Source organism: Rhinatrema bivittatum, chromosome 2 (genome assembly GCF_901001135.1).
Source record: "Rhinatrema bivittatum chromosome 2, aRhiBiv1.1, whole genome shotgun sequence".
NCBI lineage: Eukaryota > Metazoa > Chordata > Amphibia > Gymnophiona > Rhinatrematidae > Rhinatrema > Rhinatrema bivittatum.
Window position 1 is genome coordinate 393,036,775 of NC_042616.1, and position 27,912 is coordinate 393,064,686.

Genomic DNA, 27,912 nt, shown 5'->3' on the forward strand with positions numbered 1-27,912 from the left:
CCCACTCACCGTGATTGCCGCCGGACTCTGGTTGGCGCAGCCTGGACCGCCGCATTGCTCCCCAGGGCCTTGCCTTTGCGGCCGGATGCCACCGACCCTTCTTCACTGCCTTGTTCGTGCCACCAACGTCCTCACCCTTGCGGCAGGGAGCCACCGCCGTTTCTTCGTCTTTGCGGCCCAGTGGCCGCCTCCAGAGATTCTCTTCGCAGCCTGTGCTGCCATTCGGAAGCTGTTGTCGCAGTTGACGTCATCCTGTGGCCTGGAGGCTGCCACTGAAGCTTGTCTGCGCTTAGTCTCAATCTGTGCAACAGGGACGCCGCTGTCCATGGTCCTGCTCCTTCCTGGGCCCTCCTCTAGGCGCCAACGTGCACCTCTTCAAGATATTTAAAGGGCCAGCAGCGGGAAAAGCCTGTGGCCCCACCGGAAGTCCTCTTCAGTCCACTTCCTGCTTCAGCCCTATAAAAGAGCTCAGTTCCTGTTCATCGGGGCCTTCGGATCCAGAATCCACAGTTGTCTGTGTTCCTCTTCGGGTCAAGGTCTTCCGTGGTCTTCACTTGTCTTCACTTGTCTTCGTTCCGTGTTCTTGGTCTCTTCTTCCTGATGTTCCTGGTCTTGTCCTTCGTCGGAGCTCCTTTGTTGCTGTCTCCTGATGTTCCATGGATTTGTTCCTGAAAGTCCTGATGTTCCAGATATTCCGTGTTCCTGATGTCCTGGTCCTGATGCCTTTGTCGTCGCCTCTGCAACCAGTTCCCAGATTCCTTGAGTCCACCTTTCCTGGCGTGCCACAATCGTGGTCCGTGAACAGCCCATGGGGGGCTGTGTAGGGCCCTTCCTGCAGCGTAAGCCTCCAAAAGACTTCTGTTTTTAATGCCTTGCGTCTTGAATCCTGACCCGGTCTTTGGAGTTCCTTGTGTCTACTTCCGTTCATGGCTAAGACTCTGCCAGAACCTGCTCCGCTTCAGCGTGGTCCACGACCACCACAGGCATCTGTGTAGGGTGCGCCCCGGTGCAGGCCTCTACTGAATCTTCGTCATGTTCCAGTCTCAAGTTCCACTTCCTCGCCTGGAGTCTGCTTTGCGTTCAGCGTGGTCCGCGACCAGCCATGGGCGGCTGTGTAGGGCGCGCTGCGATGCAGTCCTCACCCAGTACTTTCGTCTGAATCCTGAATCCTTGCCTGAGACCTGAGTATTCTGAATCCTTGTTCGAGTCTTCTGAGTAACCTGAATCTCGTCTGAGTCTTCTGAGTAACCTGGGTCTTTGTCAGAGTCTTCTGAGTAACTTGAGTTCCTGTCTTGTTCCTGCCCTCAGCCTCCGTCTGCGTCACGCATTCGTCATGCCCAAGCAGCGGGTCCGACAGGGCTACGGAGTGGCCGGAGGACTACTCTTGTGACCAGCATTGCTTTGCTGGGTCACACTGGTGCTTGTAGGTCCAGTGGAGGGCTGATCTTGCCTTGGTTCCAGTCCTGCTTGTTCTTGCTCCGCCCGTGCTTGCATGCTCTCACCTCCCGCAGTGTGCCTTGGGGCTCCTTCCTGAGTCATACTATGGTCCAGGGGCTCATGCTCTCCCATGAACTAGCGACCACATCTCCATGCTCTCAACATCAGCCGAAGGCTGTGCTTGCAATAGGATCCGAAGGCCTCGTGGCCGAGGTCACAACAAAATATGGGTTCCACACCTGAGAGAACTTGGGAATCGTGTGATGTTTGCGGGCCATTAGCCTATAAAGTTCGCACATCTTATCCAACTTTAAAAGTACTGCTGTAAGCTGAGGGGCGTTAGGCGCTTTCCAAGCTGATGCTATGACACATCTGGTACCCAGAATAATTTGGTACACTAATATCCCTTCGTGTCTTGAGCATTCAGCGGGAGTGTTCAATAGTACCAATTGGGGGGTTAACTGTATGGGGAAATGAAGGACATGTTGGATAAGATGAGATACTGCGCTCCATAAGCGCCTTATACTGGGACATTCCCACCTCATACGAATACAGGACCCTTTTTGACCACATCCCTTCCAACATAAATCATCCCTACTAATATAAGCCTTATATAGCCTAGAGGGAGTGAGGTGCCATCTGAGTAGTACTTTATAGCTATTTTCGGATAGTAGCGCTGAAATCGAACTACGTTTAGTGTGTAAAAATATCCGGTCCCACTCCTCCTCCTCCAATACTTTGCCTAGATCATGTTCCCAAGCTAGAATGAAAGCTGGTTTCTGACCTGGATCCTTCTGGAGACTATAAATCTTAGAAATTCCTCCTGTAATCCGGTCTGCCTGCACACACCAGTGTTCGAATTGAGATTTCCCCAGGGCTAGGTCCCCTCCAATTCCTTCCTGACGAATATAATGACATAATTGCAAATAGGAAAACGTGCCTTTGGTCCGCAACTGGTATTTTTCTCTTATGTGTTCTAATTTTAGAAGCCTGCCTGAACCTCACAAATTCCCTAGTGATATTATTCCTTTTGTTTTCCATTCCTCGAAGAGAGGTGAATCCCATCTTGGGGAAAATTTGGTGCTATGAAACAGCAATGTGCTGAAAAAATACCTCCTATTACCCACCAATGTATGTTGCCATTGCTTCCAGGTGCGGAGGGTGGTTTGAGTAGACGGGAGGTCAGCATTTACTATCCAAATCTCTCAGGGCTGCCAGGTAAGGGCCCAAAATGGCATGTTTCCCAGAATCGCTTGCTCTATCGTAGCCCAGCCTTGCTGTTCCCCCTTTTTGTTCCATGTAAGGATGGCACTTATCTGGGTCGCAGCAAAGTACCATCTAAAGTGGGGTACTCCCAACCCTCCTCGCACTTTGTGTCTGTACATTACACTGCTCACCACCCTTGGCAGCTTTCTTTTCCAAATAAATGCAAAAATACATTTCTGCCAACATTTTAGAATAGCAGCGGTAAGGATTGAAAGAGATAGTTAAATTTTGGGAGAACGTTCATTTTTATTGAAGATATTTTTCCCGTCCATGCTAATGAAAATTTAGCCTAGTTATCCAGGTCCTTGAAAACCTTAGATACTAAAGGGGTATAGTTCAACTGAATAAGTCTTCTAATTTGTTGCTGATCAAAATGCCTAAGTATTTTATTTTCTGATTAGCCCATTTAAATGGCAACCTCTGTTTCAGGGGTTCTGATTGATCTGACGGGACAGATATATTTAGGGCCTCAGACTTATCAAGATTAAGGCGGAATCCGGATACGGTACTGAACTCATTTAGCATCTCCGCCAAAGATTTTTGTGTCTGGGACAAGGTGAACAGGATGTCATCGGCAAAAAGTGACATCTTATAATCGGTTCCTCCTACCTCTATATCTGTTATTGAGGACTGGCCTCTAATCTTAATGGCTCCAGGAAAAGAGCAAATAGCAACAGGGATAATGGGCACCCCTGCCTTGTCCCTCTCTGAATTGGAAAAGGATCTGAATAAGCTCCATTAATTTTAACACTTGCTTTTGGGAATTCGTATAATAATTTGGTCCCCTGTTCAAGAACAGGGGACCAAAATTAATTCTCTCTAGTGTACTAAACAGTTAGGGCCAATGGACCATGTCGAATGCCTTTTCCACGTCCACGGAAAACAGCACTGCTGGAATCTGCTGCCATTTTGCCCACCAGATGAGATCTAGTATCTTGCGTACATTCTCTGCCGCCTTTCTACCCGGAATAAAGCCTGCTTGATCAGGGTGTATTAATTTTGCCATTACTCTATTCATTCGACTTGCTAAGATTTCGGCAAGAATTTTCAGGTCGATATTAATGACATGGGTCTGTAGAAACCGCACTCTAAGGGGTCATGGCCCGGCTTCACCAATATGGTGTCCCCAGCTATATTAGATCCCGGGAATAGAAAGGTTCCCCTTGTGGGATAGCATTAAACAACTCAGTAAAATGGGGAGCCAAGTGATTGGCAAACTTTTTATAGAAGTGGCCTGTGAATCCATCTAGCCCCGGAGCTTTATTTATTTTAAGATCTTTTATCACTTGTATTATTTCTGTTTGTGATATTTCTTTTTCGAAAAACTGTCTTTCTTTGTCAGATATTTGGGGGAGCTTAACCTGGTCCAGATATGACTCAATCCCTTCCTTCTGTATACCGGATTCCGCCCTATACAAATCCCCATAAAATTGTTGGAAACTTGGTTGAATTTCCTTAGGTGATGACAAAGATCCATCTACGTCCCGTATCCTAGTGATTTGATTTTGAGCTATCTGCTGTTTCAGCTTGTGGGCCAGAAGCAGACTAGCCTTGTTTCCCCATTCAAAGTGCTCTTGCTTTACCTGATTTAATTGTAACAAAATAACATCTAAATACAAGGCACAAAGGGCTTGCCTGGCTCTCTGCAATTTTAGATATATGGATTGTTACTGGGATCTTTTATGAAGAGCTTCCAGATGGGCAATCTCTGCGGTTAATTGTACTTTATGGGCTAATTTCTCCTTTTTCTTAAAGGATGCTTGTGATATAAATTTCCCTCTGAGGACCGCTTTCAAACACTCCCATTATAAGGATTTATTTGACGTTTTAGCCCCATTGTGTTGCTCATATTCTTCTATGGTTTCTTGCACTGCAATGCAGAATGTCTCATCTTCTAGCAATGTGTTATTTAGCTTCCAATATCGCTTCCCCGGGTCAACTCCTGTAATCTGTAAATCTAGCCAAGTGGGGGCATGATCTGTCCAAGTAATGTGTCCTATATCTACCTCTATGATCCTTGGGCTTAGAGCTTTATCCACTAAAAAGAAACCTATCCTGCAATAGGAATTATGAGGATGCGAATAAAACATAATTTCTCTTATTGGGATTTCTATGCCTCCAGATATCTAACAAATCCCTCCCCTGGATGAAATTTTTGAGATGTTTGCAGCTGGATTTTGCTCCCAATCCTACCCCCAATGAATTATCTAACCAATGTTGTATCGTTAGGTTGAAGTCACCAGCTATGACTAAGTGCCCCTCTCCCACGGTGTCTAAAATTTCCCCAATTCTGTCCAAAAATGTAGGATGTTCAGTATTTGGGGCATATATGTTGAGTAAAGAGTACACCACCTCCTCCATTTCTATTTGCAAGAATAGAAAATGCCCTTGGGGGTCCTCACAGGATTTCAGAACGTGACACTATAAAACTTTATGTATTAGAATTCCCACTCCAGCATATCTCACTGTTTTAGAAGCCACAGTGAAAAACTGGTGGGGGAATAGTGGCCATTTTAGTAGGTGCTCATAGCGGCGTTTCAGATGGGTTTCTTGTAGGAAGATGATAGCTGCGTCTGAGCATTGAGCCTCCGATCTGAGTAATTGCTGTTTTTGTGGGCTGTTTAATCCCTTTACATTAAGGGATAATAGTTTAATCGACCACATTCTACAAATTATATGGTGATGAGTTTAATATTGCCCATCCTAATTCACACCCTTCGTTCCCTTCTTCTTGCACTTTTCCCGCATGCCTAATTTCCCCATTTTGGATGTTTCCACTTCCAGTGAGGTACATGTGCCCTTGAGCGTGAAGCTTCTTCCCAAGTTATCTATTAAATATGTAGAGCCAACATACATTTTAAGCATTATCACCCTTTCCCTTCCTGCTGTTATTCATCCATAGCAGATCTGCTACTGCAAATGAGGGCAGGAACATTCACGGAACATGCACTGGCCCTCCCCGAGCCACACTTCTAATATGTAACTAACCTTACAGTTATTTTGTAGAAATCGCTATTGAACTGTTCATTTAGTCATGCAAATAACAGTACTGCTACACTCCAGGTGATCCCTCCAAGGGTCTTCCGTCTCTGCAAAACCAATGAGTTCGTATAGAAATATTCACCCTTTCCCAGTGTCCCTCTCATGAGGAGTCCCCCGCGTTCCGTCTCAGTCTACAACCTCCTTTTCGTACTCTCTGCCATCTGGGGGTGTCTACGTTCGGTGCTTGAGATAGGTTCTTAGCTGGGGCTGTGATTTTTACTGCATGGCCTGCCTCCTTCAATATAGCCGCCGTTTCCTCCACCGTTTTAGCTTTAGACGTAGAGTCTTGAATCATCATGGCTATGCTGAAAGGAAACAGCCATCTGTATCTTATTCCCTCTTTCCGCAGTAAAGCTGTAGTGTCCCAAAAGTCCATTCTTCTCCTAAGTGTCATCAGGGAAATGTCTACGAAGACTGCTATTGTATGTGAGTCCCAAGACCATGTTTGTTGTTTTCTGGCCACCCAAACTAACTTTTCCTTTCTAGTACAGCAATTGAAGCAGACCACGATATCCCTCGGCTTGTCATTTATTTTGGGTCCCAACGATCTGTGGGCCCTCTTCAGTTCCACCTCAGACACACCTTCCTCTCTGTCAGTGCCATGCTGTTGGCTCAACAAGAAACTGCAAATCTTCTTAATCTTGCCTTGCAATCTGAGAACTCTTCAATTTCAGGGATTCCTTGGAATCGGAGGTTGTTTCTCTTGCTCCGATTCTCCAGGTCTTCAATTTTAGCCTGAAGCTCCCCGTTATCATTAGAGATTTGAGTGTAATTTTTTTGTAAAGTTTCTATTTTTAGTGCTTGCGCACCAAGCCTTATGACGCAGTCATCCACTCTCCTGCCAATCTCCGCCATCTCCTTTCTCATATCTGACATTGTAGAGTAGTTCTTGTTTATTGTCCATCTCTTTTCTCAGATCACTAAACCATCGCCTGAATTCATCCCTGGTTGGTAGTTCAGTTAGGCTTGCCGCTGAACCGCTGTCTTCCTCTGTCTCATTAATAACAGAGACCGCTGTTTCGCGGTCACCCGCAGGCCCATCTTTACTGCTTGTGCTTTTTGAATAGGAAAATTGTTTAAAATCTGGGCCATCGCTTGCCTGCAATGGAGGAGTCAAACTGCAAGCCTATAAGAGCTTTTTAATGCACGATTTCTTAGTGGCTCGGGGGTTGCTGGAGCTCAGATTCAGGCATCCATCTTGCTCTGCGGAGCTAGCGCCCCCCCCCCCCATGTATTTACTTATTTTTTTACATCTCCTTACCTGAGTTCAGCCCTTCCTGGCTGAGTACAGTCTCCAGCTGCAGGGAGAGAGCTAATGCCTTCACTGCCGCACTCGGCTTTCTGCACCCGCTAGCCTCTCAGCTAAGTCCACACCGGAAAATCGGCTACGTGACCGAGGCACTCAACTGAGGGAGGGATTATTAGATATCACCTCACGAGAAGTCAACTAAGGGAGGGACCTTAGGTGAAGTGATGCGTGATTAAAAAAAAAAAAAAAAAAAGATTAAACAAGCAATCCTAGTATGGAAATGCACATCCACCCTCTCCTGGAGACAGAGAATACTGATTGGCTGTCAGTGCAGGGGGTATACATACCATGATGTCAGCTTTGCCTCGTCTCCATCTCCTGGTAGAGGTGCATAAACCACTGGTCATGGCTTAACCAGTCTGAATGATGAGAAATTGGTTTTGTTAATATTTGACTTCCAGACAGTTTAGGGTACAAATGAATTCGGACCATTCTACCTGGCAACAAATAGAGTATGGGGTACCCCAAGGATAGTTTCTGTCCCCTGTACTTTTCAACATTTATATAGCACCATTAGGGTTTGAATTGGAAAAACTGAATTTTTTTTTATATATATGCAATGTATAGGTTTATTTACCTAGGGAAGTTCCAGGAGAAATACTGTCTTTTAATAAATGTCACATTTATCAAAAAAATGGTTGGGATCAGTTTATTATTCAACACTGAGAAAATGAAAGTCTTATGGGTAGGCAAACCACCATTTACTCAGATCAACTTCAGTTTAGTAATTGAGGGTAACCAGATCGAAGTTTTGTCTGAAATTCGCAGCCTGGGAGTAGTATTAGACTCTTCTTTGTCAATGAAGCCACGTTAACTGTACATGATGTTTCTGCATTTTATAAGTTAAAATGATTGAAACCAGCATGTACTTTTTTGCCCAAAGGACTCTTTAGTACTGTACTTCAATCAATGGTCTTCAGTCAGCTTGACTATTGTGCAACATTGCAGGTAGGTCCGAGAACACTGCAGCATGGATGCGTTTGGGTTTCCCTAAATTTGAGCATGTGTTATCCATGCTCCAGCATCTATACGGATTACCAGTAAATTTTGGGCAAGGTTTTGTCCGATAGTTATGGTACATAAGTTGCTGTATAGAGGGGTTGACAGTGACATGAAGAAAATGCTGTCATGTTATACCCAATTAGATCTTTACATTCAAAAGCCATGGCTTTATTGAACATGCCATCAGTGAAAGAGGGTAGGTTATCTCAAACTCGATGTAGAGCTTTTTCACTTGTCGCCCCAGCACAGTGGATTAACCTGCCAGTTGAGCTAAGAGGAATGCAGGATGTGTAAGACTTCAGGAAGCATATATTAAAGAAATGTATTAATTTTATGTAATATATAGGTGCTGTGTGTCATATATTTGATGATACTTAAGTATTATGAATGTACTTATGTGATCTGCCCTGGACAACATTTAAATTTGGAAGTTGCAGAATAAGTATTTTTAAATGAAAAATAAAAAAAGAAGAAGAACATGCCATACTGGGTCAGACCAAGGGTCCATCAAGCCCTGTATCCTGTTTCCAACAGTGGCCAATCCAAGTCACAAGTACCCAAACATTAAATAAATCACAAGTTACTACTGCTTAATAATTTGACTCACTTTGAATGCTGGTAGCAACAACAGTGGAGGAGCTCTGGCAGCCACATGTAGGGCTAAGGTAACTGAGTGAGCCAGCTGCCTGTCCTACATTATACCACACTTCACCAATTTCTGCTTTCTTCTGCTTATAGAGAAAATTGGAGCGGAGAGGTTTGTGTGGTGAGGGCAGAGAGGGGAGTCCACATGTGGTAAGAAGCAAAGGGAGGGAAAGAGCAGAAATCCATAGGCAATAAGTAGCAGAAAGAACAGGAACATCTGCAGGGTGAGAAACCTGGGCAGGTAGATAATGTGTCCTGCTTGTTACAGCAGTTGCTACCCCTAATTGAGCTGGATGTCACTTGGATGCAGATACAGCGCTGCTCTCTAAATTGGTGGTGGGGTGGAGGGGAATTAGGGCTGGAGGGTACTGGAAGCCAATAGTAACAGGTGCGAGAGAGAAAAAGGGAAATAAAAATGGATAAAGTGCGTAGCTTGCTGGGCAGACTGGATGGGCCGTTTGGTCTTCTTCTGCCGTCATTTCTATGTTATGTTTAAAAAAAAAAAAGCTGAAAATAGAGAAAGTGAAGTAGAAGGCAAAAGAAGAGAGGAAGGGGTCCCCAAGGTAAGTCTCCTCTGCATAGCAATGGGGCCATGGTAAAGCCCAAGAAGTGTTATTGAAAAACATGCTGAAGCTATGGATAACCATAATCCTTAAACACACATCCTCCAATGTCATGGGAGTGAAGAATGGAGGGGGGGAAGATTCAGAATTGACAGAAGAAACAAATCTACTAGTATAAGAGTACTCATAGGGGCTGATGTAATAAAGTGCGCCCAGCCTAGTGCACAGCTTAATGAGGGGGTTGGACGCGCATCCATAAGCCCGGATGCAATGATCATTGTGAAAGTCGGCCGAACGAGGCTGCAGCCAGACTCCCCCACCTACCGGCACGGCCGACTCTGCCTCCCCAGATCCAGGAACCTCGCTTCAGCCGGCAATTGCAGCCGGCAGGCCACCACTCTAATGCTGCATGCAGGATGGCACGCCGACCGCTCCTACTCTGGCCTTCCTCCTGGCCCCCGGCTTCCCAGGCACGCGGGCCACCTAACCCCTTTTCAGGGATCACCGCGGGAGGGGCGCGGACTCCTCCCCCTAAGCCTGCAAGTATATAAGGCAGGGCCTGCTTCTCAGGCCTTGCCTCGGCTATTCCTGGACCCAGTTCCTGTTTTGATTCCTGTCTTCTGTCTCTCCATGCCAGACCCTTGCCTGCCCAACTACGAGATACGCTGCCTGCCAAGTTCCTTGCCAGCCTGACTACCAGGTACTCCATTTGCCTAGATCCCTGCCTGCCGGTCTCGAGTGTCACCACCTGCCTTAGATCCCAGGTAAGTCCAGCCGGCCCCGGTAACCAAGGGCTCAACCTGCGGGGAACGAGCACTGTTAGTGGTGAAGGTCCTGCGGGGTCTCGGGACTCCTACAGCCTCGCCAGCCATTGGAAGGGTCCCCTGGGGCTCCTCCCCATTGGTCCCCTATTCCGCCGGCCCAAGAATCCACTCTCGTAATAATAATAGCATTAGAGCTCCAAAGCATGTGTCCAAACTCGCACGAAACTAGTAGCACTCATATGTAAATTCCATCTAAATGAGATTGTTAGTTATTACCCCGCAATGCAATAAATTAGCACTCGCCCCAAGCACCCTTGAAGATGGCATTAAGCATTACCACGCATCAAAGGCTCACAAAAAAAATCCTGTGGAACCACAGAAAGCTGTATCATGACAAAATGAAAAAGGGAAAAAAAAAATTCTGGAGCACACAATATAATACGCTCCAGGCAGTGTATATATTGCTGGTATTGGGATAAAATGGACATTCATATTGATCATCCATTTTCCTAACCTGCACACAGCCACATTTCCTGGGCATCTGATGCCAGAGATGAGCTAGGGACTCACAATTTTCCCTAGCCTGTCGTTTTCAGTGCGGCAGCTTATTTGCCTATTGCATTAGATGCCCAGGGACTGTGGATGTGCACACATTAGGAAAACGGGCACTCAACAAGAGCACCCGTTTTACTGCATGCTTTTATTGCGTTGGCCCCTCAGTGTCTGCACTGATTGCTCCTCAGTTGCTAGCGTGCCATTCTTTTTTGTTAATATGTGTCAAGCTTGAAAAGGGTGGGAAATGTTGGTATAAATGAATTTATAAAAAGGTTTGTACAAGTTTCTGGAGGACAGGTTCACTAACAGCTACTAAAACTTGATAAGAACTGGAAATGGGTCAAGCAGTTTTGGATCGACCGGGTAGTCTATTTTATATAAAATATTTTTATACCGCTTCAGATATGAATGGCTCATAAACATTCATAAAATGAAGAACTTGAAACAGACAAATCACAGTTCTGAAAGATTATGTCTTCAAATATCCACAAAAGCTCAAACAATATCAGAGACTGCTTATGATATATATATATATATATCTTCAAACACAAACAAAATCAGACGCTATCTTAGACATGTTTGAAACCACCTCCTCCTCAGAGATTGAAACCATCTTAAAAAGAATGAATCCCACAGCACATCCAGCCGATGCAATCCCTTATAAAAGCCCTAAAATCCATACCAAACATACTAGCCAAACCCCTATCAGAAATCATTAACATCTCTAACACATGGCAACGTCCCAGTATCAAAAAAAGAAGCCATCAAACCCATTTTAAAGAAACCCCATTTAAACCCCTCAGATCCAGCTAACTTCAAGGTCCATATCCATTCTCCCCTTCTTAGCTAAAGTACTCGAAAAAGTAGTAAACACCCAAATAACCGAACACTTAGAGAAACACAAAATTCTATATCCATCCCAATTCGGCTTTCGCAAGTTTGTCAGCACTGAAACACTTAATCTCCCTCACTGACACAGTTCTCAGAGATATAGATAATAGAGATGTGAATCTGAACTGAAATCGGATCCGATTCTGGTTCCGATTCACATCTCTAATAGATAATGGCCAATCCTATATCCTAGCAATGCTGGACATCTCCGCAGCATTTGATACCATCAGTCACAAGATCCTCATAGACAGATTAAACGAAATTGGTCTAACTGCTACGGTCCGACGCTGGTTCGTTTCATATCTAGAAAACAGATATTATAAAGTCAAAATAGGCAACAGCGAATCTGAACCTATCAAACTCACTGAAGGAGTGCCCCAAGGTTCATCTCTTTCATCCACACTCTTCAACATCTACATGCTTCCCATATGCAAACTCTTATCCGACCTAGGGCTCACACATTTCATCTATGCAGATGTCCAAATTCTAATCCCTATCACCGAATCTATCCCCAAATCACTCCAACTATGGGAAACCCACCCCAATACCATCAACCAATTACTCACCCAAATGAACCTTGCCCTGAATACCTCCAAAACTGAACTCCTAATCATATCCCATAAACTAAGTCAAAAGACCCTTACCGACATCAACTCCCATCATCCTAAACACCCCATCGCTCAAGAGGTAAGAGACCTAGGCATAATCTTGGACAGCAAACTAAGTCTAAAAAAAATTCATTAATGCGACGATAAAAGACTGCTATTTTAAACTACACGTACTAAAAAAATTAAGACACCCCCCCCCCCCCCTTACATCTCAATGATTTCTGAACCGTCCTTCAAGCGTAAACCTTCTCCAAGATAGACTACTGCAAGATTATACTACTGGGACTCCCAACCACAACACTCAAACCACTCCAAATGCTACAAAATGCCACTGCCAGAATCCTCACAAACACCCGAAGAAACGAACATATCGCTCCCATCCTAAAAGACCTCCACTGACTCCCAATCCACTTCAGAATCTCCTTTAAGAGCCTAACATCAATTCACAAGATCATACATAATCCAAACGTACACTGGACAAACCCCTCCAACTTTCAAACACCAAAAAGAGCCACAAGATCCGCAAACACCGGGACCCTGCCAACACCCTCACCCAAGCTAACTCACCTGAACTCCACCAGGGAACAAGCACTGTCAATTGCAGGACCCGCCAAGTGGAATTCCATGCCCCAAGAGCTACGACTAGAACCCAGCACACAAAACTAAAAAAAAAAAAAAGAAAACCTGGCTGTTCAAAAAGGACTTTTCATAACCCCCCCCACACACACACACTAACAAGCCCTGAAATTCGAGCACCCCTACAATATACGCCCTTGTATATAGTTCTTCTTTGCCCCCTCACCAATCCATTTTACTGTATATTGTTATAATACAGTTAGCTATTTGCCTTCTCTCTAACTCACCTTTAAGCTTCACTCTACTTTCTGTAATTCAACTAACCTGAAATATTGTAATTTTGCATTTTAATGTTGAGATGTAATTTCATTTCTCATGCTAATTTTCCATGTTACCTGTTACACTCTGTAAAACGATGTGATGTGCAAAAGAACGTCGGGATAAAAAAGCTATAAATAAATGATATTTATTTATTTATTTATTTATTTTATTTAAGGTTTTTATATACCGGCAATCATGACAACATATCTTGCTGGTTTACATAAAACAGGGGTGCAGTATATACATCAAACTGGAACTGTGTGTCAGAAGGTGCAGTTACATATAACAGGGGTAGCAGAACTGGGAGAAGGAGGAAGAGAAGGATAGAATAGTAGCGGTTAAACAATATACAAATTAAGTGCTATATACAATGCATGGTTGAAGACTGGTAGTTTTGAGGAGGTGATAGTGGGGTCGTTAGATTGTGTCCGGGAACGCTTGCTTGAAAAGCCAAGTCTTAAGTTTGTTTCTAAAAGTTAGGAGGCAGGGCTCCTGTCTGAGATCTGAAGGAATGGAGTTCCAAATGAGGGGACCAGCTGTGGAAGTGGCACGATCTCTTAGGGTAGCGTGTCTGGTCGTTTTCGCAGGGGGTGCTAGGAGTGAGCCTCTGTAAGCGTCTCTGGTTGGTCTTGACGAGTTGTAAATTTGGATTTATTTATTTATAGACTTTTTTTATACCGAAGATCATGTACAAGTACATATCGCTAATATACATATACTAATTGAATGACAGTATATAAAAAATAAATAACTAAATAAATAAGGTCTACAATAACTAATTTTATACAAGTTCTTAGTCATAAAGCCTCTGGCAGGTAGTTCCATAATTCAGGAGTAGCCACTGAAAACGACCTCTCACGGGTTTCCAAGACGCAGGCATGGCGCACCAAGGGTGCCTCGAATAAGTCTCTCTGAAAAGCTCAAGACTCTTGGCGGATTGTGGACAGCCTCCCTTCTAATCATTTCGTGGACCAAACAGGCAACTTTATATTGAACTCTCGCACCAACTGAAAGCCAAGAGACTGGAAGTGACCATTGCAGGAGACAGGATGCTGGGCTCCATGGACTGTTGGTCTGACCCAGCATCACAAGTGTCTGTTCCGATATAGGAAGGCCAAATACTACACAGAACCACCAAACTCTCACCTCCCATGCACACCACTCAATAGCCAAGAAACTTCTACTCACCGTGACGTTTTCTGGCTCACTCCATCCCAGAATTCCATTCTCACCCCGTCCGAACGCAGGTCAAACCATTGCGGCCAAGTCGGTGTCCCTGTAGAAATAGCGTTTTCGTTCTTAAGTGGTATAAATTGATATATATTGTTAGTTTAGGTTAGATAATATTGTTTTCACTTGTACTACAGCGGTCTACGTGTGCGAGTGAGATTTTCTTTTTTATATTCACCCCCTCTGCACGCTGTATGTGTAGTGTCCCGCCTGGAGGGTTCCAGAAGTCGTGCTACTGAGCGTGAGATTACTCCCAGTGCCGCCATGTTTGCCGCGCGCATGGGAATGCGTCTGCGCGAGTGAGGACGGCGTTCACGGTTAGCTGCCGTATCGTGGCCGTTGCTCCTCAGCCGCTTCCATCATGTCCGCCATGGGGACTCTCGCCTTTGATGAATACGGCCGGCCCTTCATTATCATCAAGGACCAGGATCGCAAGTCCCGGCTGATGGGACTCGATGCACTGAAGGTAAAGCATAGTAAAAGCCTTCTCTCCCGGCTTGGCCATGTGCGTAGGGCCTGTAAGGCCACGGAGGGGAGCGTCCCCACGGCAGGCAGATGTGTGATTATTTGCCCTGTCCTGTGCCGAAGGAAACGGGTTTCTTTTTCCAGTTAGGTGTATTTCCACGGGGGCAGTGCCTGTATTCCTTTAGGTCTTACTGTCATCTTCTCCCGCGCCTTTCGACTCGTCTGCGTGTCTGAAACTTTAAGCAGATTCAAAATTGATCCGCCGGCACGGGCTCTGGTCCGCTCGTGGGTCACGGGAGAGGAAACGCGGATCTGGTCCTTAAGTGGAGAAAGATCCTTCAGCTTATACAAGGGACAGTGAAAATACGGTTGTGCATCGTGAGCTTTTCAAACCTCACGGATCCTCTCTCGTCGGTCCTTTAAAAGGTGCAGTAGCCTATCCAGTTTTCTCTAAAACCAATAAGGCTATTAAAACTGCTTTAAACAATCAGACATTTTTTGGAGGTAAGAACAGGAAACCTAATTTTATTTTTTTTATCCTATGAGAACCTGTTAAAAGGAGTCCAGGGATTAGAAAAGGATGGCTTGAGCATTTACTGCTGCTGCTTTCCTGAAGCCTTAGGGAAAAGATCTGTAGCAATTCACATGTAAAGAAATATAATTTCTGCAGATGAAGCAGAAGTTGCGAGTATTATATCTAGAGAAGCTAGTCCTCCTACTAGCCAGCATGGTTTTCAAACTCGGCAAACCCTTCTTAATTTTGTCTTGCAAAACTGTCACTAGGATTTCTTGTCAGACTAAATCTTTAATAGTTGTACTAAGTTAGAGGCCAGGGTAGAATTTCTTCCATAATGTTGATTCTCAAAACATTCAAGCATTAATGGAACAGATCTGCTTTTAAGTATTGAAACATAGAAATGACACCAGAAAAAGACCAATCGGCCCATCCAGTCTGCCCAGCAAGCTCCCAAACTTATTTTCCCATACTTATCTGTTTCACCGACCACCAAGTTCAGGGCCCTTGTTAGTAACTGATTCAAATTTCTTGTCACCCCCTGCCATTGATGCAGAGAGTAATGTTGGAGTTGCATCAAAGGTGAACATAAGGCTTAATGGTTAAGGGTAGTAACAGAAGCAAGTTACTCCTATGCTTGTTACCACGCTGCACAGATCAGTGCCTTGTTGGATGTTGTCTGAATGTAAATCCTCTTTTTCCACATTTCTTCCAGCCGTTGAAGCAGAGAGCAACGCTGAATACATTCAAAGTGAAGTATCAGTAAATAGTTGTGTATGCATAGTAGGGAATTTTGGTGTGATAAGCTCGTGATCACAATTTGTAGTAGTGATTGCTCCTGCTGTAAAGAAAATCTTTACAAATCTCCTTTAAGACAGACCTGATTTTTGAACCTGCCATACTGTATGCAATTGAGAATATAATAGCAGTGAAAATGTACTCATCTGCCAAGGAATGACAAGAAATCCTGGTGAGAGTTTTGCATGACAAAATTGAGAGGGGTTTGCTGAGTTCGAAAACCATGCTGGCCAGTAGGGCTAAAACTTTGGAGGACTAGCTTCTTTAGATATAATACTGGCCAGTCCTGCCTCTTTTGCAGAGATCATATTTCTTTACACGTGAATTGTTACAGATCTTTCCCCTAAGGCTTCAGGAAAGTAGCAGCAGTAAATGCTCAAGCCATCCTTTCTAAACCCTGGCCACCTTCTAAGGGGGGTCTCACAGGCACAAAAAAAGTAAAATTAGGTTTCCTGTTCTCACATCCAAAACATTTTCTGTAATTTTTTAAGCAGTTCTAATAGCCTTATTGGTTTTAGAGAAAACTGGAATCTTTGTAGGCTGCTATACTTTTAAAAGAACCAACAAGGAGGGGAGGATCTGTGAGGTCTGAAAAGCTCACTATGCACAACCGTATTTTCACAGAACCTTTAAAAAGTATCCTAATCTTTTAATACTCACGATTGGATACACCGTGGCCCAGATTTAATAGTCAAATTTGCCTAAAATTTAGACATCAAGATGGATGCCAGTGGTCGTCTTAATGCAGATCTATCTGTGGGGTACTGCTGTTGAAATGATTAAGCTTTGAATAGTAGCAAGAAGTGGCAGGAGGCAGTTATGTTTCTGCTCTGCCTTCCCTGCAAAGATCTGGTTGAGGGGAGGAAGGGGCTGAGGTTAAAAGAATGAATCTGGACCAGGGAGGGACACAGACATGACCAAGCAGCAGCAGATCTGGACACCACAATATAATTTCTAGGTGCCCAGGTTTTATTCATTCCTTTCTAGATTTTATCCTATTCACCTCAAATGGAGAGACCCATGTTTTTCTAATAGTGATGTTAGTGGTATACATTGGTTTACTTCTGCATAAACTAATCAACTGTACTAGTGTTTACTTTTCACTGTTAATGCTGGATTTTTTTTTTTTCAAAATAGAACTTTGCATCATAGCAGTAAAATTAAAATTGCTATTGCTGTGGGCTTATATGTAATCACTAGGGATGTACATTCGTTTTATATGAAATAGACAATTTTGTTGCCACTGTCTATGTGTCATGTTTCTGGAGCACCATGAAATGAAAGAAAAAAATGATGACATTTTGTAAAAATTGGTATTTCATGTTAGTGAGCACTAACTCCAAAATTAGGGAAACCTGAAATGAACACCCCTGATACAAAATAAAACAGATAATGACCCAAAATGAAAAGACACAAAAAACCCCAAAGCATACCCCTAGTAATTGGTAACATTTGATCAACAAAATGGTTCACACCATCTCAACTGAAGTGCACATGAAAACCTGACTTCTAAAAAAATATTTAATTAGATTGCATTAAAAAGTTGCTTTGGGCTTTCATTGCACACACTACTGTTTTTAAAGAAATGCCTTTTTAAGAAATACTGTAGTTTCACGGTCTTTTCTTTATAAATTGTTAGTAGGGAGCATTTGGCAACGCAGTTATACATTTTCCTAAAAAAAAAAAAAAAGATTATTAAGGAAGCACACTCATTGCAATCTAAAAGCTCCTGGCAGACATCCAGCCATCAGTGGTTTGTCACACGTGAACTTTCTTGAAAATCAATTTTTGTGACATTGAAACATCCTTATGTTTTGGGGGTTTTTTTGTGTTTTGTTTTTTTTTGGAATGGATGAAATTAAGGTAGGGATGGCCAACTCATTTCCTCAAGAGCCACAAAGAGGCCTGGTTTTCAGGATATCCACATTTGAATATGCATTTGAGAGATTTGCATGCACTGTCTCCATTGTATGCACATCTATGTTATAAATATTCATTGTAGATATCCTGAAAACCTGGCCTGTTTGTGGCTCTCGAGGACCAGAGTTGGCCATCCCTGGATTTAAGGAATTAGATTAAAAGCCCCCAAATTGAACTAGGGTAGTAGTTATGAATAGGCAAAGGGTTTTTTGGGGGGTTTCCAATTCAAAATTAGAGCCTCTTCCCAGGCTTTCTGAATATGGTTTGGTATTACTGTGTGCTTTGGAATCTTTAATACTTTTTAAAATCTAAATGTTTTTTTTTTAATTTTTTTCAGTCTCACATAATGGCAGCAAAGGCCGTAGCAGGTACACTAAAAACATCTCTTGGACCAAATGGTGAGTATTTTTAGCAAACATGTCTACAGTGCACAATTAGAAATCTTGAGAAGGAGGAAGTTGCTGGAATTGCCATAGGTTTGTTTTTGTTTTGTGGATGCCTGTTTTTCCCCATTTTCCCAGAAAAGTTGACTTGGCGAGTATAGAACTCTTTGCTGACTAAAATCTGGAAAAGAATCCTCTTTGGCAGTGAATTTTTCAGTGTTAGCCTTAGGTAAGGCCACAATATCAGCCATCCCCTTTCATCATACTGGCCCTGATGAACTCGAGACTCCTGCTTTTATCTTCAGCACCCACCCACAGGCTGATGCAATAAAGTGCGCTCAGCCTAGCACACAGGTTTACGCGCAGTTGGATGCACGTTTTGTACATGCTAGACCAGCACCCAATGCAATAAGGAGATTAGTGCATCCAAAACGCATGCCCAAACGCATAGCAGATAGCGATCATCACATGTAAATTCCATGTAAATGAGGCTATTAGCTGTTACCCTGATGCCGAAAATCGTTGGGCGTGCAATGCGCACTTCTTAACACAGAAAATTTAACTCCATCCCCGGATCTGACATTAAATCAATCCGCAAGTCAAAGGCACAGGAGACCTTTTTTGAAAAGTGTATTGTGTGGTTCCCACCTTTATTCTTTAATACCTACTGTTTGTGGTATAAGGGTATAATATAAAGGCTTGATGGAAAAAAATTCTGGACACATAATATACATTCACGATGCACGCTCCAGGCCGACTTCACCCCTTGCTATTGTGTGTGTATATATATATATTGGTAATCCAGAAATCAACCTGAAGTGGAATAGAACACCCGTTGCAATTGTAGGCGCACAACCACGTCTCCACACCCGTTGCAATTGTAGGCGCACAACCACGTCTCCTGGGCGCCCAATGCATTTGAGCACTAGGGACGTATAATTCTCCCCTAATGCATCTTTTTTTAATACAGCAGCTCATTTAAATATTGCATCAGGTGCCCAGGAGACGTGGCTGTGCGCACGTTAGGAAAACAGACGCTCAATCTGGGCGCCTGTTTTAACGCGTGTCTTATTGCATGGGCCCCCCCCCCTCCCTTGATAAGTTTGTTATTTCTTTGCTTTGAGTTTTTCTGCTGAATTGTGTTGCAGGGCTTGATAAAATGATGGTGGATAAGGATGGTGAAGTGACTGTGACGAATGATGGTGCTACCATTCTCAGTATGATGGATGTGGATCATCAGATTGCTAAACTGATGGTGGAACTGGCCAAGTCTCAGGATGATGAAATTGGAGATGGAACCACAGGAGTAGTAGGTGAGTGAGAATATTTTTTTAATGTTTGATTTATTTAAACGTGGTTTATATGCCGCTTTTATGAGTGTCGATCCAAACGGTTTACATTTGTCAACATACATAATTACAATAACAAAACATATCATAAAACAGTTAATGGACAAAAATATCATCACTATCGTTAGCTGCTTAAGAATAATAAAAAGAAAAGAGGAAAGAAGAAACTAATAAGTGCAAGATCTGAAATAGTAGGGCTGCTTACTGAGAAATAGCAAGAGAACCAAAAGCTTTTGAAAACCAAATATGTTTTCAGATTTTTTTTTTAATTTAGTATGAAATGAATTTTGCCTTACATGGTCTGGGATAGAATTCCAGAGAGAGGGCCTGCAACCGAAAATGCCTGCCTTCATGTGATATCGAGTCTGGCCAGCCGAACTAATGGAACTTCTAAAAGACTTTTATGTAATGAACATAACTGTTTGGTTGATAGAGCAAAGCCAGGCAGAAGAGTCTTTGTAAATCAACTTATGTATAATGGATAATACTTTTATATTGTATTCTGAATATAACTAGTAACCAGTGTAGTGATAGTAAGATCAGGGTTATGTGTTCTTTTCGAGAAGTGCCAGTTAAAATTCGAGCAGCAGTATTTTGAGTTAATTGTAATGGACGAAGAGTGTTATCATGAAGACCAAGATAGAGGGTGTTGCAGTAATCTATACCTGTGAGAATAAGCGATTGTAGGACAGTACAGAATTCTTAGGGGAATAATAAAGGATGAAGACGTTTTAGCATGTACAGTTTGTAACAGGAGTTTCTGACAATAGTTGAGATTTGATGGGACATGAATAATCTTGAGTCTAGGATTACACCGAGGTTCTGGGCCTTTGAAACAATTGGAATATGCAGATCATCTAGACGTAAGGATGATGGAGGACTACAGGCAGAGTGTGGTATGCCTGAGGGTTGAAGACTTTCTGTGTTTGAAGCATTTAACTTAAGACGGTTATGGGATAGCCATGAGTTAATGATTTTAATATACAGACATACAGTAGAAAGCATGGAGGACCAAGATGTGGAGTAAGGTACAAAAAACTGAATATCATCAGCATAGATTTTGAAATGAATATTAAGACTATATGGAGGTGGCAAAGTGGCATGAGATAGATGTTAAATAGAATTGCTGAAAGTGAGGAACCTTGGGGGAATGCCAGATGAGGGAAAGTACCATTTTAAGAGTTATGTGAACCAACATTAATCTAATATGTACGGTTTGATAAATATGATTGAAACCAATTTAGAACAGTATCTTTCAGACCGATGCAGAGTGTGGTAGGAGAATTTGATGATCTAAAGTATCAAAGGCAGCTGAGATGTCTAGAAACACCAGGATGTAGTCAGTGTTGGCATCAAATCCTCTAATTAGAGTGTCAGAAGAGGAAAGTAATAAGGTTTCTGTGCTATGGCCTTTGCAAAATCCATGTTGATTTGGGTGAAGGAGAGCATTTGCTAATACATAATCGGAAAGTTGATAAAGGACCACATATTCAAGTATTTTTGCTAGAAAAGTAAGAGGTGCAGTGGGGCGAAGGTTAGCAATATTTGTAATGCTCTCAGGTTTTTTTCTTTGGTATAGGGTGAATAGAAGTTTGTTTAAGGAAATCTGGGAAAATGCCAGATTCTAATGATTGGTTAACCAGTTGACTTAAGAAAGGACTTATGAAGTCTCTTAAGAGTTTTTAGTAAATGACTAGAATAAGGTTTGAAAGGGGATTAAGAGATTTTAATTTCTATAGAATGTGCAAAATGGATGAGGCATCTACATGTGAAAATTCAGACCAGGTGCAAACTGGAGAGGAAAGGTGTAGCTGGTGACTAGGGGTTTGAGGGGAAAACTACCAATTTTAGAAATTTCATCCTAAAAAAATGAGTAGCTATACTGTTGCAGAAGACATCATCTATGTCAGAGTGAGGAATGGTCGTAAGGGACTTCACTATATCGAATAGAACTGAAGGATTGTCGTTAGCAATAATTTTTTGAGAGTACATTTTTTGGGGCGATATCAGTTTCTTTTTATATTTTCTCAAACAGCAGAAGTAGGAATTTTTGGCTGTAATTGTACGATGTTTTCTCCAGTGATGCTCAAGGCGCCTTAGCTCAGTTTTCATTATTCATAAGGACCCAGTATACCAGGGAGCATTGCATTTATATCTTATTGTGCAAGGTACTAAAGGGGCTATGGTGTTAAGGGTAGTACTGATCACGGAATTCTATGAAGATACAGTATGGTTTACATTGGAATTAACAGAGGAAGGCATGTTTGGTAAGAAGGCATCAATGAAAGCTTCTGTAGGTATTCTTTTTCTTCTACAGAGGGTCTTTTTGACTTTATCTGTTTTCTGATGTGGGGAAACACTATTAATAGAAACAGAGAATGAATGAGATGGTGATCTGACCATGGTATACAGGATGAATAGAGAGTGCTGTAGGCGGCAATGGCATGAAGTTTGGGTTAGTAAAGATAAGGTCTAGAGTATGACCATATTTGTGGACAGGATCACTGATAAACTGTTTCCAACCAAGTCTTTCCATGGTGTCAAGAAAAGAAATAGAGGGATGGGGATTAGGGTGGTCAGAATGGATATTGAAATTGCTAAGGGGGGGGGGGGGGGGAGAGTGCCTGGAGGGCATGGGAATAGTGAATGAGGGGGAGGGCATGCAAAGGAAAAGAAGTAGAAAGGGTTAAAAAAAAATACAGTCTAGAAAAAATCCCAAATAACGTGCAAATGAAAAAAATAGACAAGGGAGGGATTTTGACTGGTATCTGTTTTTCAAAATATTTTTCCACTCGTGGTTGTGGCTGTCCTAAAAACCAAACTAACTTGCAGCCTGAAAGGCTGGAAGTAAATCCTTGAACTGCTCACTAATTATTAGACTGTTTATTCTAGACTTGTTGAAAATACATTTTGAGTTTTAACTATAGCACTTCCAAAATACTGTCACGTGGAGGAAGATACCAAAAGACCTATAAATATTTGTTTACGTTTTCAATATTTATTTTCAGTGCCCTTTATTTTAATTTTTCTTTTGCATTAACATAAACTCAGTAATTGAGATTAATTTGAGACCTGAAATGGCTTCCAGTGAATATTTAATAGGAGTTTATTTTGTGTTTTAAGTTCTTGCTGGTGCCTTGTTGGAAGAGGCTGAACAACTACTTGATCGTGGAATTCATCCGATTAGAATAGCAGATGGATATGAACAGGCTGCACGCATCGCTATTGAGAACCTGGACAAAATCGGCTGCAGTTTCCCAATTGATCTTCAGAATATAGAACCCCTAATTCAAACTGCAATGACAACTCTAGGCTCTAAAATGTAAGTTTATTCATGGTGTCAACATATTAAGTTTGTCTCCTCTCTAGTGGGGCAGTGGGGTCAGCAAGGCTCAGGTGCACTACTGATGCTACGAGTTCAGCCCTGGGGAGAGAGGAAAAGATGACTGTCACTATTGCAGCAACCCCTGTTGGGCATAAATCCGAGCTTGGGGTTAGTTTTGAGGGAGATTTCAAGATTCTGATGTCATCTGGGCATGACATCCTGGGGGTTGGACCAGTTCTGACAGGTCATTCAGATTTGTGTTTTTTGATCATGTTTGGAGAACTCGCAGTCCTGTATATACAATGGAAAACAGCATTACAACTTTCAGTGGAGCAGCTTTTCTGAAAATTACTTTTTACTTTATTCAGGATGTGCTACCTAGTAGAAATAGGTTTATTTATGAGATTTTTAAGTCATCTATTCCTAGGCTGCATACAAAGGAACATTCATAGTCATACAATAAATAACCTATCCATAAAATAATCCATATAAAAAAACTAATAACATAATCACATAAAACTTTAAAACAATAGCATAAGTAGACATAAAACAGGCTAAAGTAAAAATAACATGTCCACAGGTTCAGTAATCCATAAGAACAAATTGGGATTAGGAAACTGACTATCATGATTTGTTAATGAGGGATTTGGCATTCATATTTAAAAAAAAAACAAAAAAAAAACCGACCTAATGACTTCACTAAATGCCTACAGAAACAGCCTTTCACGTTTTTTGTGAAAGATTTTATACAGCATTCAGTTCTTCTATCCTCTGGAAAATTATTCCAGAGCTCTGATCCAGCCACATTAAATACTTGATCAAGAGCCTCACAGAGGCAAAACTGCCTAACAGAAGGGATCTCTAAGAGATTTTTTTTCTCTGGGATCTTAAAAGATGGGCAAAAATTTAAACCTTCAGTAATGCTCAGTAGAATCTTGAAATTTATACGCCACTGCACTGACTTCAAAATAACGAGAATATGCTGCATCCTGGAAGTCCTAGTGATTACAATGGCTGCAACATTTTGTGCAATCTGGAGAGTTTGTAGGCTAGTAACAGGAAGACCAAGTAAAATGGAGTTACATGAATCCTTAACTTGTTTAAAACAGCATACTGGACAACATTCTGAAAGTCCTGAGATGACAAAAAAGGATGTAGCCATCGAAGAATCAGTAACTTATAAAAGGTCCACTGAACAACCTTCTTAATGTCATTTAAAGTAAAGGGCAGTATAAAAAAAAACCTTAAATTTCCTAGTGTGTAGCAGATGGACTCAGGACCAATGGGTATAGTGTACTTCTGATAGCAGTTGGAGATGGAGTCAGATTTCAATCTGACGACAGCACTACATATACCCGTGCAGGAAGCTCTGCTCTTCAGTATTTCTCCATCTCTTTAGAAGTTTGAGACTCTACACAGCGTTAAGACGAAATCCAAACCAAAGAAGAAAGAAAATCTTGCCTTACACTTTCGAATAATAGAAGGACTAGGGGGCATGCCATGAAGTTAGCAAGTAGCACATTTAAGACTAATCAGAGAAAATTCTTTTTCACTCGGCGCACAATAAAGCTCTGGAATTTGTTGCCAGAGGATTTGGTTAGTGCAGTTAGTGTAGCTGCGTTCAAAAAAAGGTTTGGATAAGTTCTTGGAGGAGAAGTCCATTAACGGCTATCAATCAAGTTTACTTAGTGAATAGCCACTGCTATTAATTGCATCAGTAGCATGGGATCTTCTTGGTGTTTGGGTAATTGCCAGGTTCTTGTGGCCTGGTTTGGCCTCTGTTGGAAACAGGATGCTGGGCTTGATGGACCCTTGGTCTGACCCAGCATGGCAATTTCTTATGTTCTTATAAGCGCAAGGAAAGACTGCGCAGCGGTCGAAAAGAGGGCCCTGCCAAAAATTCCAAAACTGGATTAAGATTCCATAAGGGAACCCGCCACCATAGGGGTAGCTGGAGGTGTTTTACCCCTTTCAGAAAACGGGTCATGCCCGGATGCGCCGACAGGCGGGTTCTGTTCACTTCGTCCCTGAAACAGGAGAGAACCACTACCTGGACCTTCAAGGAGTTAAGGGTCAACCGTTCATTCAAGAAGGATGGAAAGGTACAAAGCTGTAACGCTCTTGGAGAGATCCTGTAGTTCATTCAAGCCATCTTGTAAAAATTCCAGAACATGTGGGAGTTTGACTGTCTGAGGGGCAACACTGCGTTCCTCGCACCAGGCCTCAAATACTCTCCAGACCCACACTTACGCTAAGGACGTAGAGAACGTCCATGCGCAGAGCAAGGTGGTAATTACTGCCGCTGAATATCCACGCTTCATAAGGCGAGCCCTTTCAAGATGCAACCCGTAAGATAGAATCGAGTCGGATCCTCATAAAGGACTGGACCTTGCTGGAGCAGGTCCCTGTGTGGCAGGAGGCATGGAGGGTCTTCACCAGACGTCTCCACATGTCTGTATACCAAGGACGCCTGGGCCAATCCAGGGCTATTAGTAGGACTAATCCCCTGTGGTGCTCGATCCTGCGAATGACCCTGCCCAACAGGGCCACGGAGGGAAGGTGTATAGGAAGTCCTCGTCTGAACTAGGGCGTCGATCCCTAAGGATCCCTGATCTCTTCTGCGACTGAAGAATTGGGAAACTTTCGCATTGTGAGATGCAGCTAGCAGGTCGATTGACAGGAGGCCCCAGCAATCTACCACCAGCTGAAAGGCTTTGGCAGACAATGCCCATTCTGCTGGATCCAGACTCTCCCCACTTAGAAAGTCTGCTCTGATGTTGTCTTTTCCTGAGATGTGGAAGGCCAAAATCATCTGTAGATGTAATTCCGCCCATTCCATAAGGAGATCTATCTCCAGTGACACTTGCTGGTTCTTGGTCGTCAGCCCCCCCCCCCCAGTTGATGTAGGCTACTGTTGCGTTGTCCAACAATATGTGGATCGCCTGACCTTAAGTATGTTACTGAACTGTAGACACGCCAGTCTGACAGTTTATGATCCAGTAACTCATGTTTAGCCAGATAATCATTTATTTAAGAATTTTTGAAAGAAAGGAAGCAGTCATATACCGTAGCTCTGCAGTTTGCAAAATCATTGGGCTCCATGGAAGGCTTTTTTTTAAAAGTGGTTACACACTAGCTAAGTGAATCAGAAAGACTGCCTTCAGACAAAGAACAGTTAATCATGTAGGTTAAACGTTCAACAAGTTCATGACTGAGAAGTTTCATAATAGCAGTTGAGCATGGGTTTAAAGTCAAGAGTAATTGTTTAACATTGTAATAGACTATAACAGTTCTAAACTGAGACAATTTCAAACCTAGCCCATTTGTCATTAAATCCATAATCACATGAAACAGACACAATGGAGGAAGAAGCAAAGCAATTAATAATCTTAACTTTATCATGAAAAAAAGAAACATTATTCACATCTCACCTGCGTGATCTTAACAACCTGACAATTAATAGGTGGTGATGTAAGCGAACGAACAATATTAAAGAACTCCCTGGGACCTCCTTCAACAGCATTAATTCTATATGTGAAATACTCCTTTATGGCAACTACAACTGCCTCCTGATACTCCAAAATGCAAGGTTTATATAAAACTGCATAACGTTCAAAGTCTGATTTACACCAGCCACGTTCAGCAGTATGTAGTTGGCGCTTCTTGTCCCTCATTATTTCAAAGGGGCTATCTCACCAGGAGTCCCAGTTAAGTTTCATGCCAATTATTGCCATCGAATCTATAGAGGTAGCACTTACTAAACCATGAATCAGTTTTGTCACCCATTCAGACCTGAGTAATTGGGGATCGAAGCAAGATCTAGTTCTCAGGCTGAATCAGAATATGCAGCCCTGAACCCTCCTCTGTCCCCTTCTTAAAAGTTGCTGATAGGTTCTGAGGTCCCTTATGAAAGGGTCTTTGATAACTGTTAATGTACTAGAAATATTTCATATTGTTTTGTCCATTAATTTTATGTATGTAGATGTGTAATCTGCATTGGATATTTTTGTTTGGCTTTCTTGTCACGTCTTTTAGCAAGAAACCACATATTTTGCCATTGCAAATATGGTTATTTCCTGAATGAAATATCAAGGGCCACGTATCTGTGCTGACTGGTTTCTTCAGAGGTTTAGGCAACTTTTTTTTTTTTTGTTTTGTTTTGTTTTTTTGTAATCCCAAGTGTTAATCCAGATGCATTTGCTCACATTTAGAATCAACCGTTGCCATAGACAGATGGCAGAAATTGCAGTAAATGCTATCCTGACAGTTGCAGACATGGACCGCAAGGATGTTGACTTTGAGCTAATTAAAGTAGAGGGCAAAGTGGGAGGCAAGCTTGAAGACACCCAGCTGATCAAAGGAGTCATTGTGGATAAAGATTTTAGCCATCCCCAGATGCCCAAGGTATATGGTTTCTTCTTGCTATGATACTTTGAGTATTGCAATATGACCTGTAAGTACAACATTGATATCCATTTTGTTGTATTTCTAGGAAGTAAAAGATGCAAAAATAGCAATTCTCACTTGTCCATTTGAGCCACCCAAACCTAAAACCAAGCACAAGTTGGATGTGACTTCAGTGGAAGATTACAAAGCTCTTCAGAAATACGAGAAGGATAAGTTTACAGAGATGGTGCAGCAGGTTAGTACTACCTTATTTGTAATGCATTATAAACTGTGCTACTTACTGACTTTAAAATATGGAATGAGCGGTGTCTGATCAAATGTTTCTGAGGTTAACTGGGAATTATTTTAATAGGTTTAGTTTAATCTTTGGTTAGTTTGTAGTGCACTTTTAATCAAAGGGTAAGTTGAAGTTGTAATTCATTTTGACCCTGCACAATATTATTGTGCAGGGTCAAAATGAAAGACCACCAGAATGATCCCTAAACAGAAGGAAAATACAGTGGACCCTTGACTTACGAATTCAGTTGGTTCCAGAGGGCTGG

General features: G+C 42.4%; 2 protein-coding genes across 7 annotated transcripts in view; one reads left to right on the forward strand and one right to left on the reverse strand.

Moving 5' to 3' along the window:
- ATPSCKMT (ATP synthase c subunit lysine N-methyltransferase) overlaps positions 1 to 14,427 on the reverse strand; it is a 147,335-nt gene extending 132,908 nt beyond the window's left edge. For 2 of the 6 annotated variants that reach the window (XM_029590029.1, XM_029590030.1), the window contains exons 1-2: positions 14,168 to 14,425; positions 12,650 to 12,744 (exon numbers count right to left, since the gene is read on the reverse strand). The gene's annotated coding sequence lies outside the window, so the exon portion shown is untranslated. Of the gene's footprint in view, positions 1 to 7,341; positions 7,414 to 12,649; positions 12,745 to 13,983; positions 13,987 to 14,167 lie in introns of all 6 variants that reach the window. The other 4 variants (XM_029590031.1, XM_029590032.1, XM_029590034.1 and 1 more) reach the window with 4 other exon arrangements.
- Positions 14,428 to 14,570: 143 nt separating this feature from the next.
- The window catches only part of CCT5 (chaperonin containing TCP1 subunit 5), a 50,297-nt gene continuing 36,955 nt past the window's right edge, over positions 14,571 to 27,912 (forward strand). Inside the window, exons 1-6 of the mRNA XM_029590026.1 lie at positions 14,571 to 14,675; positions 18,244 to 18,304; positions 19,438 to 19,602; positions 22,762 to 22,960; positions 27,175 to 27,367; positions 27,456 to 27,605. Of these exons, the coding sequence (XP_029445886.1) occupies positions 14,571 to 14,675; positions 18,244 to 18,304; positions 19,438 to 19,602; positions 22,762 to 22,960; positions 27,175 to 27,367; positions 27,456 to 27,605 (873 nt within the window). The remainder of the gene's footprint in view (positions 14,676 to 18,243; positions 18,305 to 19,437; positions 19,603 to 22,761; positions 22,961 to 27,174; positions 27,368 to 27,455; positions 27,606 to 27,912) is intronic.